The sequence below is a fragment of the Brienomyrus brachyistius genome, chromosome 6 (assembly GCF_023856365.1).
Source record: "Brienomyrus brachyistius isolate T26 chromosome 6, BBRACH_0.4, whole genome shotgun sequence".
Classification (NCBI taxonomy): domain Eukaryota; kingdom Metazoa; phylum Chordata; class Actinopteri; order Osteoglossiformes; family Mormyridae; genus Brienomyrus; species Brienomyrus brachyistius.
Window position 1 is genome coordinate 31,012,671 of NC_064538.1, and position 11,762 is coordinate 31,024,432.

The 11,762-nt window shown below is 45.6% G+C and overlaps 1 protein-coding gene across 2 annotated transcripts; it reads left to right on the forward strand.

The window, feature by feature from the left end:
• Positions 1-5,889: 5,889 nt before the first annotated feature.
• On the forward strand, positions 5,890-11,505 carry ftr82 (finTRIM family, member 82). 2 transcript variants are annotated; one of them, XM_049017650.1, is made up of 7 exons: positions 5,890-6,609; positions 7,976-8,071; positions 8,766-8,999; positions 9,101-9,260; positions 9,439-9,495; positions 9,701-9,766; positions 10,404-11,505. In XM_049017650.1, the coding sequence occupies exons 1-7, from the start codon at positions 6,031-6,033 to the stop codon at positions 10,922-10,924; spliced, it is 1,713 nt and encodes a 570-aa protein (XP_048873607.1). In that variant the 5' UTR covers positions 5,890-6,030; the 3' UTR covers positions 10,925-11,505. The 2 variants fall into 2 exon arrangements, with proteins under 2 accessions (XP_048873607.1, XP_048873606.1); XM_049017649.1 differs by having other exon boundaries at positions 5,891-6,609; positions 9,698-9,766.
• Positions 11,506-11,762: the final 257 nt, after the last annotated feature.

Below are 11,762 nucleotides of genomic sequence, written 5' to 3' on the forward strand. Positions count from 1 at the left end.
AAAGAAAGGGGTGTGTCTCACCTGGGCCAAAGGAATAGTCCAGTTCCGTCACGAGATCATAAATCCAACGAGAGGCAGGAATGATGAAAGTATGTGAACTGATGATGAGTTTGTCTTTGAAAGTAAGAGCTGAACGGACAGTAAGACACAGCTAGCATGCAGGTTGTCAGCAAGAATCGGAGGTGCCGATGTTATCATTAATAAAATCAATTTAGTGGTGCTTTGCAGAAAGATCATGCCAGTACATTTAAAGCAACATACAAGGCAAATAGCAGATTACAAACATGACTGTCGAGGTGTCGATTAGGCATAAGTGTGGCTAAGCTGAGCTTCCAATGAACACGCAGGTATGAGTGTAAGTAGTATAGGAGCAAGAGCTACACAACGACTTCCAAACAAAGCAAGAAGTTAATTAAACTACTATTCAATTAGCAGAAAATGCAACATTAAGAGCATTCTGGGGGCATGGAGTAGAATAGGATAGTAGAGGGATTCCTGGAACAGATGTGTCTTGAGGCCAGTGGGGCTTTCCATGAAAAGCATGTGCAAACCAGCAGGGGGTCCGCACATAGGATCATCTTAACTGTGAGGGTCCAGCTTCACAGGTGCAGGAACGCTTTCAACCAGGCAAAGCTAATGCCTTCAGGGCAGGTTTCATGCTCCCTGTGACAATGGAAGACCATCAGAGAGGAGCACACTGTTGTTGATGCGGCCATATGAGTTAGCATAAAGCACCGGGGACCAGCTGAGCACTTAGGGAGCTGCACGTTGCCAAATGCTGACCTCCTCTCACTCCAGACCCTCAAAAAAGCAGCCAGACAAATCCACAGCCCCGCTGACTGCAGGCTGTACTTTTTGAGCGAACAAGGGGAAACATTCAAGTTATTCGTTAACCCAGTCTCTACTAGAATCATTTATCGCGCTTTCGGTAATTTGGTTATATGTTACAAAGGGTCTTCCTGCTGTATCAGTAATGGCAGAATCACCTTTCATTTCCTCTCCTGTTCCTACAGTATTTTGCTTCACTTCCCCTTTTCAGTTAATTGTGACATCATTAATCTCATCTGAGATTTAAGTTGTTATTTTCATGCAGTCAGTTACACTAGTGAGGTACACTGTGCAATATCAGACAGTGTAAGTTGCACTGTTTAATCTCTAAGAGCAGCCTGGTATTTTCATATATAATTCTGCACATCCAGTACATAACGAGAAACTGCTGAAGTTGGTTTCCTATTTGGTTTATCTATGAATATTCCTCAATGAATGACTATTGACTGCAGTGGCATAATCCAGGCAGGAATGTGGCAGGGCCAGACAAGCGGGATTACACACGGCTTGCAGAAGGTTTCACGTTGCCGTTTTGTGGGTGTGTTACACTGACTGGGATCGAATGTGCAGGAATGCCTAGGCCACACACTCACATGCTCGCACGCTGCACCTCAGGCTAAGGAAATATTTTATGTGATCCGTATCCCGAAACTACTGCACACTTTTGAGTCGTGTTGTCTATTTTTTGAGAACCTTATGTTAGCTAGTTAAGAAATTATGGCAGCAGGCAGGAGAACATTCACAACAAACTAAACGTTCATTTTCAGAGCCCTGTAAAAAAAAAAAAAATGCCAGTATTACAAGAAGAGCATGTTTCCTTTGGAGACAACCGCAGGAATGCGAAGCATAATTTCCTCACAACTGGGAAAGCCAGACTGACCTTGGAGATCTGACTGAAAGATAATTTAATATCTATAGCCAAAAACTCTCCTGTTTGCTGTCTTCTGTGCCACTTTTTTCAAATAGCTTGGATGTTGTTATTGTACTTTTGGCGATCCTAAAAACACAAATAATTACCCCCTGAATGTTGAATCAACACAACTTCAATGGCAGGAAGTCACAACCCAAGACCACAGATGCTTTAATAGCTACAGGAGCCTTTTATCTGAGAGTGGGTGAGAAAGCCAGCAGCTCAAGGCACTGGGGAACAGGGCTGGCTGATACTTCAAGGGCTTTCCCTGTAGTCTGCTGCCCCTTTGGGGGCGTGGGTGGGGGGACTGAGCAGGCCTGCTAGCCGTACACAGTAACTGAATCGAGCCTGCCAGGTAGCACACTGACTGTAATGGCTTGGATTTACCAAAAACGGCGTACAGGCAGCATGCAGTGCCATGTGAGAAAGCCAATCAGTGCTTCATATGGACTTAAAAACCAACACAAGTCAAGCAAATCATTTACCTTAATGGTATCCACATAGTTTGCTTCTTTATTTCTGGTCTTTCAACAAACATTGTAGTTAACAAGACCCATTTATACCTATGTGGGCCGATTAAAAGATTACGCAGCTACATCGGCTGAAGGTTCATGCTTAACGACACAGTGGTCTCGTCTTGTTTTGATTTTTATATGCGGTGCAATGGGCTGTGACTACGCGTGCTTGCTGTTTACACTGTTTACCAAACGCTCACCACTGGCTCTCATGGAGGTCGGACTCTCGCAGCCTGGCACAGGGCCCAGTTCCCCTGCTCTCTCCCACTGTGTACCTTCCCAGCTCAACAAAGGTAGCCATTGTTTCAAGAGGAACACTTGTAAATACCTCGTCTGCCTGCGTCGGCCAATCGCGTCTGCAGCTGGGACCCCAGCCCCTTCCCCAATATCTACTTCCCTCAGATGCCGTCCCATTAAACTAATGTCCGCAAGGTGCTGTACATTCATTCCACTGAATTTAACAACTGTATAAAATCCACCTGTCTCCTCCAGATGAAGGAAGACCTTACAACTTAGAAGAGATGGATCTCCCCATTAATTATTTACAATGGCAATATGTTTTGCAACAATCTTTAATTATACAGGTTGCCATGTTAAAAGTGACTTAATGTAAATGTTAAGTCAGTTTGTATGTGCATAAACGTGGGTATTTGCTGTTCTTTCTGTGGTTTTGCAGTCAGTCTGAAGGCAGTGATCAGGTTAATCGGTACCAGATCGCTGAACAAAAAGTCTCCTACGGCAGCTTGTCAACACTGGGTGGGGGGACTTATCAGAAACCTGACTTCCTTATAAGGAGAAAGGCGAAACTCTGTATATGATGAAAGACATGCAGAGCAGTCAGGGCAGTCAGATATCGGCATGTAACACACAGACCAGCCAGATACCGGTACGTAACCACCCAGCATGACAGCATACAGTTGAAACCAAAAGTTTACATACACTGTATAAAAAGACATATAACTTTTTTTTTCTTACTGTCTGATATGAAATCATACAAAACCCTTTCAGTGTTAGGCCTGTTCGGATTCCCAAAATAATTTATATTTGCTAAATGTCAAGATAATGTGTGAGAGAATTTTTCAGAGATTTTTTTAGTACTTTCTTCAAAGTCAAAAGTTTACATACATTTGCTTAGTATTTGGTAGAATTGCCTTTAAACTAAATGACTTGACGCAAACGCTTTGGGTATCCGTCCACAAGCTTCTCACAACAGTTTAATGGAATTTTGGCCCATTCCTCCTGACAGAACTGGTGTAATTGAGTCAGGTTTGTAGGCCGCCTTGCTCTCACACGTCTTTTCAGCTCTGACCACAAATTTTCTATGGGATTGAGATCAGGGCTTTGTGATGGCCACTCCAAAACATTGACTTTGTTGCCCTTAAGCCACTTTGTAACCAATTTTGCAGTATGCTTAGGGTCATTGTCCATTTGGAAGACCCATTTGCGCCCAAGCTTTAACTTCCTGGCTGATGTCTTGAGATGCTGCTTCAATATTTCAACATACTGTTCTTTCTTCATGATGCCATCTATTTTGTGAAGTGCACCAGTCCCTCCTGCAGCAAAACACCCCCACAACATGATGCTGCCACCTCCGTACTTCACAGTTGGGATGGTGTTCTCAGGCTTGAAGGCTTCCCCCTTTTTCCTCCAAATATGACGATGGTCATTATGGCCAAACAGTTCAATTTTTGTTTCGTCAGACCACAGGACATGTCTCCAGAAATTAGGGTCTTTGTCCCTGTGTGTATTTGCAAAGTGTAATCTGGCTTTTTTATGTCGCTTTTGGAGTAATGGCTTTTTCCTCGCTGAGTAGCCTTTCAGCGCATGTCGGTACAGGACTCGTTTCACTGTGGATAGTGATACACTCTTACCAGCTTCAGCCAGCATCCTCACAAGGTCTTTTGCTTTTGTTCTGGGATTGATACGCACATTCCGCACCAAAACATGTTCATCTCTTGGACTCAGGAGCCGTCTTCTTCCTGAGCGGTATGATGGCTGGACATTCCCATGTTGTTTATACTTGCGTATAATTGTTTGAACAGATGAACGTTGCACCTTCATATATCTGGAAATTGCTCCCAAGGTTGAACCAGTCTTGTGGAGGTCCACAAATCTCTTCCTGATGTCTTGGCTGATTTGTTTAGACTTTCCCATGGTGTCACAAAAGGAAGCAGTGTGTTGAGGTGTGCCTTTACATACATCCACAGGTGTGCCTCCAATCAACTCAAGTGGTGTCAGTTAACCTATCAGACGCTTCCAAAGCTATGACATCATCATCTGGGCTTTCCCAATTAGTTTTAAGACATAGTAACCTTAGTGTATGTAAACTTTTGACTTTGAAGAGAGTACTAAAAAAATCTCTAAAAAATGTTCTCACACTTTTTCTTGAAATTTAGCAAAAATAAATTATTTTGGGAATCCGAACGGGCCTAAAACTGAAAGGGTTTTGTATGATTTAATATCAGACAGTAAGAAAAAAAAGTTATATGTCTTTTTATACAGTGTATGTAAACTTTTGGTTTCAACTGTATGTGAGGACTGCCGCTGTTTGCCTGTCAGAAATATCACCAAATAGATCGCATTCCCCTTGAAGAGTCACATTCGGGGGCGGGGTGGTTGACAGAGCCCTCAGATTAAACTTTCAACGACTTGGAGAGTACCCATAATGCATCTGGGTGAAATCGAGCTACACATACGCGGGATGTGGAAAGTTCTCACCGGCCCCACCCACGGGCAGAGAGCCCTTGAAAGTAGCTCATATAGGAAGGGGCGGCTTCAGGCGAAACCCATTCACACCAACAAATAAACGCCATTAGAGAGGGTCACACCCACACCCGTGTCCGTTTCCATAGGAAGTCCAGCTCTTAGGAAACCGACCTTTGACCCTGGTGTGGACGTGCTGGGATAGAGTGTGGCTCAGTGTCGCTCTCACTCAGACACTCCAAAAACATTGCTGAGCACCTCTGTCAGTCTTGGATGGCAAACACGTGAATCAGGAGTTGGTATTCAGATGTTTCGGTGATGACAGAGTGCAGTAATTAGTGGGACTGGAATTCGGCATGGGACACACGCTCCTGAAATGCATGACGTGTGCCTATTTAACCCTCACCCCCAAACCGGTTCAGCAGGGTGCCATTCAAACACAGGGAGCCCGGTATCCCTGCCCCTGCCGCAGCTCGATAACAATCAGCCAGTCTCTGCCATCTACCTGCTCATTTGTCTGGGCAGCAGAAATGCAACCAGCAGCAATCAGCCATGTTGAGCAAACGCCACGTAGCACCTGTACACACACCAGCCCCCCAACCCTGACTGTCAAAGGTGCTGTCAGATGGAAAGAAACAAATCACCAAAACACAAGAGGCAAGAAAAAACTATAGCAGCAGACTTAAGAACTTTGAACTTGTGATAAATAAATGGAAAACTGAGTGTGAATATATACACTGTGATACATTGCTGTAATCACGCCCGGCAGGCAGAGTCGGCATTTCGCAGTACGGACGCGTGTCTTTCCAGCTTTGCACCCCCGCCCATACTCTGAGTCCTGTCTTACAACTCATTCATCTGCCAGCAGCCGGCCCCACCCCCTCTCTGCCTTAGGTCCGCCCCAGTTTCAGTTGCCGTCGCTCTGCCTGTTTTATCTGAGCCTGAGTTTTGCTCTGCTCAGGCAGTCAGAGGCGAGAGCTCTGCTTGTCCGCTGCTAGCCACTGGAGCTCAGCACGCTGCTAAGGAACTGCTACGCCGCACTGCGTTGATACGCTACACTGCGCTACACTAAACATGGCCGACCCCCTGTCCCCTGACCACTTCAGCTGCCCGCTCTGCGTGGGCATTCTCAAGGACCCCGTGGCTATTCCCTGTGGACACAGCTTCTGCATGGACTGCATCAGCAACTACTGGGACGAGGCCGACTACACGGGCATCTATGTCTGTCCCCAGTGCCGCATCACCTTCACACAGAGGCCCGTGCTGCGGCCCAACACCATGCTCACCAAGGTGGCCGAAAGGCTGAAAAAGGGGTCTAGCCCCCCCACGGAGGTCAACAGCTACGCGGGCCCCGGGGATGTGCCCTGCGACTTCTGCATCGGCAAGAAGTTCAAAGCGGTGAAGTCATGCCTGAATTGCCTGGCGTCGTACTGTGAGAAGCACCTGAAGCCGCATTACGAGTCGACCACCTTCAAGCGGCACAAGCTGGTGGACGAGCTGGGCAACCTGGACCGCAAGATCTGCCCGCAGCACCAGAAGAGCCTGGAACTATTCTGCCGGACCGACCAGATGTGCATCTGCGCCCTCTGCACCGTCAGCGAGCACAGGGGTCACGACATCGTCTCGGCCGAGGCGGAGAGGAGCGAGAAGCAGGTGAGGAGCATTCCGGAAAGCGACTTCGTTGCCATTATTATTACGGTGTGGGAATCCCACAGGGTTTCAGGACAGCAAACGTCCTGGGCTGATACAATGGGTAAAAAATGCAGGTGAAAACTGACACTGAGTGACAAAATGACAGGAACTGTGTGATTAAGCTTCTTGGAAAATGAGAAGGCATACAACATCAGGAATAAGAACGCAAAAGCCAGCCTGCAATTTTACATTGTTTTTGGACAGTGGTAGATTATTCATGTTTTAGATTTCAAACATATATTACTGTAGAGTCAGAAGGCAAGGCATCTAAGAGCACTACTAATGGTTAACTTACCAAACTCAGTGAGTATTTCTGATCACATATTTTTCAAGCAACACACCCTTTTGTTTTGTGTTAGATAAAAGGTGGAACAGATGCTTGAGGAGGATTAAATGAGCCAAGACACAGGAATGTTACTTGCGGCAGATCTGTAGTAGTTTTTTTGAGGTTAAAGAATGTGTGTGCCTTGAACTTTGCACCCAGGGAATGATGCAATGTTCCCCAGCAGATGTTGTTGGAGATAAGGGTCCCAGTGTGCCGATTCACTCTGAATCAGTGCGTGATATTCCTCAAAGTGAATTACTCAAAGCTGCTGCTCCGTATTCCCACATGGGAATAATCTTTTCCTCCACGACTCTGCTAAGAATTGCCACACCCAAACTGAACTGGAAAACATAAAACAAAGATGCGTGACTCGCCTCTGAATTCAAAGACTATTTCAGTATCGTGTATCTGCCGTTGAAGTTACTCAAAGTTAATACTATTTCGATACAGCACAACTCAAATGGCCTGGTTGTGTTTTGAAAAGCAGAGCCTGTCTCGCCAGCCTAAGACTCCTGAACTTCTCCTAGCTTATCCTGGTTAACCTTCAGCCATGCTAAAACTTTGTTTGACTTTCAAAGATGTGTGCACTTTGTAGCGGGTCCTGGGCCAGCCCACGTCGCTCTCACATTCCTGGCATGATTCGGATTCCTGGCTTCCTGTGAGATAAGGCAGCCCCCGGCCATGCAGGAGGCCTTAACACCCACTTACTGAAGCTACACTGCTCTACCCGCTCTGGCAATTTTCAAAACGCTGGTGTTTCCGTGAACCGCCAGTGAGGCTGAGGACTGAGGGCCAGCCACAGACGTTACCATGAGCCCGCATCTGATGGCCTTACAGCATGTTTCCTACACTGCTTCCTGGCAGGAATTTCCTGTCCTGAATTTCCTGAAGAAAATGGTGTTAGAAAGCATAATACAGATGTGATGGATGCACTGTAAAGGCTCACGAGGACTGTCTAATGTTCCTTATTTTGGCCGCTTTCCCCTTTTTTTTCCTGCGCAGAAACTCCTGGGTGCGTCCCAGGCGGAGATCCGGCAGAAATGCCAGGGGAGGATGAAGGAGCTGGAGGAGCTGCGTACTGCTGTGGACTCGCTGAAGGTACGTGACATCGGAGCACCGGCAGGAAGCGGCCAGCTCAGCATTTCAATCCCAGGATGCAGCTTTCAAACACCACACAGCCGTTTATGGGCAGACCTAGGAATTCTCCCGGAGGAGTGTATCTGCTCAAGACATTTATAGTAGATATAATGCCATGGGTGTATCTTTCATACATTTGGCTTTAGTAAATGATCTACAGCAGTGTTTCCCAGTCCCACAGCCAGTCCATGTTTTTGCTTCCTCCGAGCACCCTGCCATGCAGTCCACATTTGTGACCCATCACCACGAAATGAGTCTTAAGTCGCACTGGTAGAAATACACCCATAAGACTCATTTCGTGGTGATGGGTCACATTTTTGCTCCCTACATAGGGTCTATGGGTCCCCGAGGACTGGATTGGGAAACACTGATACATGGTATGAATGTACACCACAGTGAAGTTTCATATGAAAGAGGGTACAATTTGATCCATTCAACCAGTAAGTTCTACACCTGCGTTGCTATTATTAAGGTTCTTGATAGTGGTCATACGAAACAAAAGAACACACAAAAAGCAGGTATAGTATTTAAGGTACAATTTCAGATTGTAACAAAACACATAGAGCCACACATGCACCCATAAGCTTAGTTTGAGGTACAAGGTTTCATCGGGCCGGTGTTGGTGTGTTCAGCGGACACTCTGGCTTCCAAACAGAGTTCAGCCGAGAGAGCCATGGCAGAGAGCGAGAAGATGTTCCGGGAGATGATCAGCTCCATCGAGAGGATGCGCTCCGAAGTCACCAAGCTGATTGGCATCAACGAGAAGGCCGCTTTCAACCAGGCGGACGGGCTCGTGGAGAGGCTGGAGCAGGAGATCGAGGAGCTGAAGAAGAAAGAGCTGGGATTGAAGCAGCTGTACAGCACTGAGGACCACATACATTTCCTACAGGTAGAACCTTCAGAACCATGGCCCAGGGTTAACCCCGTTGACTGGCCTGAGAACATCCTCTCCTGATGCATTTCCACACCCCTGCTCCTCTTCATCTGCAGAACTTCAACTATCTTTGCACCCCGACCGACGATGGGGTCATACCCAAGGTGACTGTCAATCCAGACTTCTCCTTCAGCATGGCGCGGAAAGCAGTGGCCGAAATCAAAGAGCGCTTGGAGGAACTGGGCCGAGAAGAGCTGCTGAAGATCTCCAGATCAGGTTCATAATGCTGAACATTCATGTTTGCTGTGAAAATGTGCCTTTGTACTGAAGGATGGATGCGATCTTCCCACCTTACCGGTGGTTTCTGAACAAACACAGCACTTGTGCCTTATGTACAAAAAGATTCGCCAAAATGTGATGACAAATATTGTGATTCTTTTGTTCTGTACCACAGTAAACGAGATTCCAGTTTACACCATGGAAAACCGGAGCAAGGAGAGACCCATTAAAGGTAAAGCATGAGTTCAAATCATAATGGCCTAACATCAAGAAATGAGTAAATGCGGGTATTGTGGAGAGTAACATGGCAGATACAATGTGTCCAGACACCTGATATAGAGCACTTTGAGAGAAGGAGAGCAGGGAGATTGTGTGCTGGGTATTTATTTTAATTTTGCATTCCAAATCTAAGTAGAATCCTTTTGTATTTACAGTAGCTAGTCAAGTAACAGTGGACAGTGCACCGCCTCCAGAGCCCCGAAACAGGTCTGACTTTTTAAAATGTGAGTACCTCCACAAATGCTTCTTCCTATTTCGGAGATAGCGCCCTCTGTGCCAGATGTCTGTGTGTGCTCCCCCTGAAATACTCACTATTTGTTTTAGCAGTGTTGGGGGAAGTTTCCAACAAAAGTAATCCATTACAGAAATAGGTGGAAATTTCAGGTCCAGATAGAACAAATCCAGCCCAAAATTTAGTTTGAACCAACCAGTTGAACATAAAGTCACAGTCACAGAGTACTCAACTGCTCGGCTGTAACAAAATCTTGGTCTGGATTTCTTCTTTCTGCATCTGAAATTTCCACCTTTTTCTTTCTAACTTGCCAAACACTGTGTTTTAGTTACATTTATCCTTTTATATATACAGAGATTTAATGCCTTATTGAAGCACCTTAGTTTGTATTTGTGTTTTGTGTTTAATTTGTGTTTACCAGTCGCTGGAAGGACTTGCAGAGTAAGATGTTCATTGTACAGTGTAACTGACTGCTTTCTGCACATGAAACTCTTGAACATCCTGATTCTCTCTTGTCATCGGTGATGTTGAGAAACAGCGAAAGGACACACCTGATGTATAAGCGTGCTTCACGCTTTTGCATAGGGTTGTTCTCGCCACATCATCCCGCCCTGCTTCTCTTTGTCCAGATTTCTGCCAGCTCCGGCTGGACCCCAACACGGCCTACAAAGAGCTCTACCTGACTGAGAGCAACAGGAAGGTCATCCGGACGCGAGACCTGCAGCCGTACCCAGAGAGCTCCGAGAGGTTCGACAGCTTTGCACAGGTTCTCTGCAGGGAGGCGCTGTCTGGAAGCCGCTTCTACTGGGAGGTGGAGTGGAACGGAGAGTTCTCCATGGGGGTCACTTATAAGGGCATCAGCCGCAAAGGGAAGGGCTCCCTCTGTCTGCTGGGCTATAACAAAAAGTCTTGGAGCTTACTCTGCTCCGACTCAGGCTATTCCGCCTGGCACAACAGGGTGGACAAGACCATCAGCGCCCCGCACTCTCCCAGGATTGGGATCTACCTGGACCATGCCGCTGGCATTCTCTCCTTCTTCAGCATCGGCGAGACCATGACCCTCTTACACAGGTTCGAGACCACATTTACAGAGCCCGTCTACCCTGGGTTTGGAGTGGGAACCTCTGTCAAAATATGTCAGCTCAAATGATGGAAATCCATGCAGAAACAGCTTTAAAAAGTAAATCCCTTGTCCCTTCTCACCTTATTCTGGTGCTTTTTTTTATAGTTCGTCTCTTCCCGTTTATCTGTCAGAATCCTTCAGTAAAACAGTTTAAATTGAGTCTTGTATGTTTTTTTTAAATAATAAATTGTTTAAGAGCCTGAAAATGTGCTGGAAACTTTTATACAAGCTTGTTTAAAACATTCATCAGTATTCTTACTTGGAGTTCATGGTTTTTATGGAGTTTTTATGTCTTTACTGTATCCTTCAGTATATGAACTCGGTAAACAACAGGTTAAATCTACATAGCCAAAGAATCAATTGTATAATTCTAATTCAAAATGTATTTAAAACAAACAGTTGGTGTACTGGTAAATCAGCAATTGTTTTTGCCGTTTTCCTATATTGTCTCATAATCATCTCATAGCAAGGCTTATATACCAATTTTAGTTATGGAAAAAGTATGTGTTTACTAAGTTACCTTTTCATGATATCTACTGGATTGGTGTTTGCATTTTGTGTGTGTATGTGTTTTTTTTTTCTCAAAATAAAAGGAACCCGCCTCTTCACCTTGTTTGTTCAGTGTTGTTGTTGCTCCATAAACATGCAAACCATGCCACTGTTGTCATGACTATAGGCAGGATAATTACATGATAGCACGGTCAAGGTACAAGCTGTAATGAGGAGATGCCCGACTCACACTGTTCATGTGCTGAGGCATCAGAAACACTGATCTTCACTAGTCCCGTATATGCATTAGAGAGTGACACTAGACTTATATATACCCATACTACTTACTCATAATGTAACACATGGCCCAGAGAAA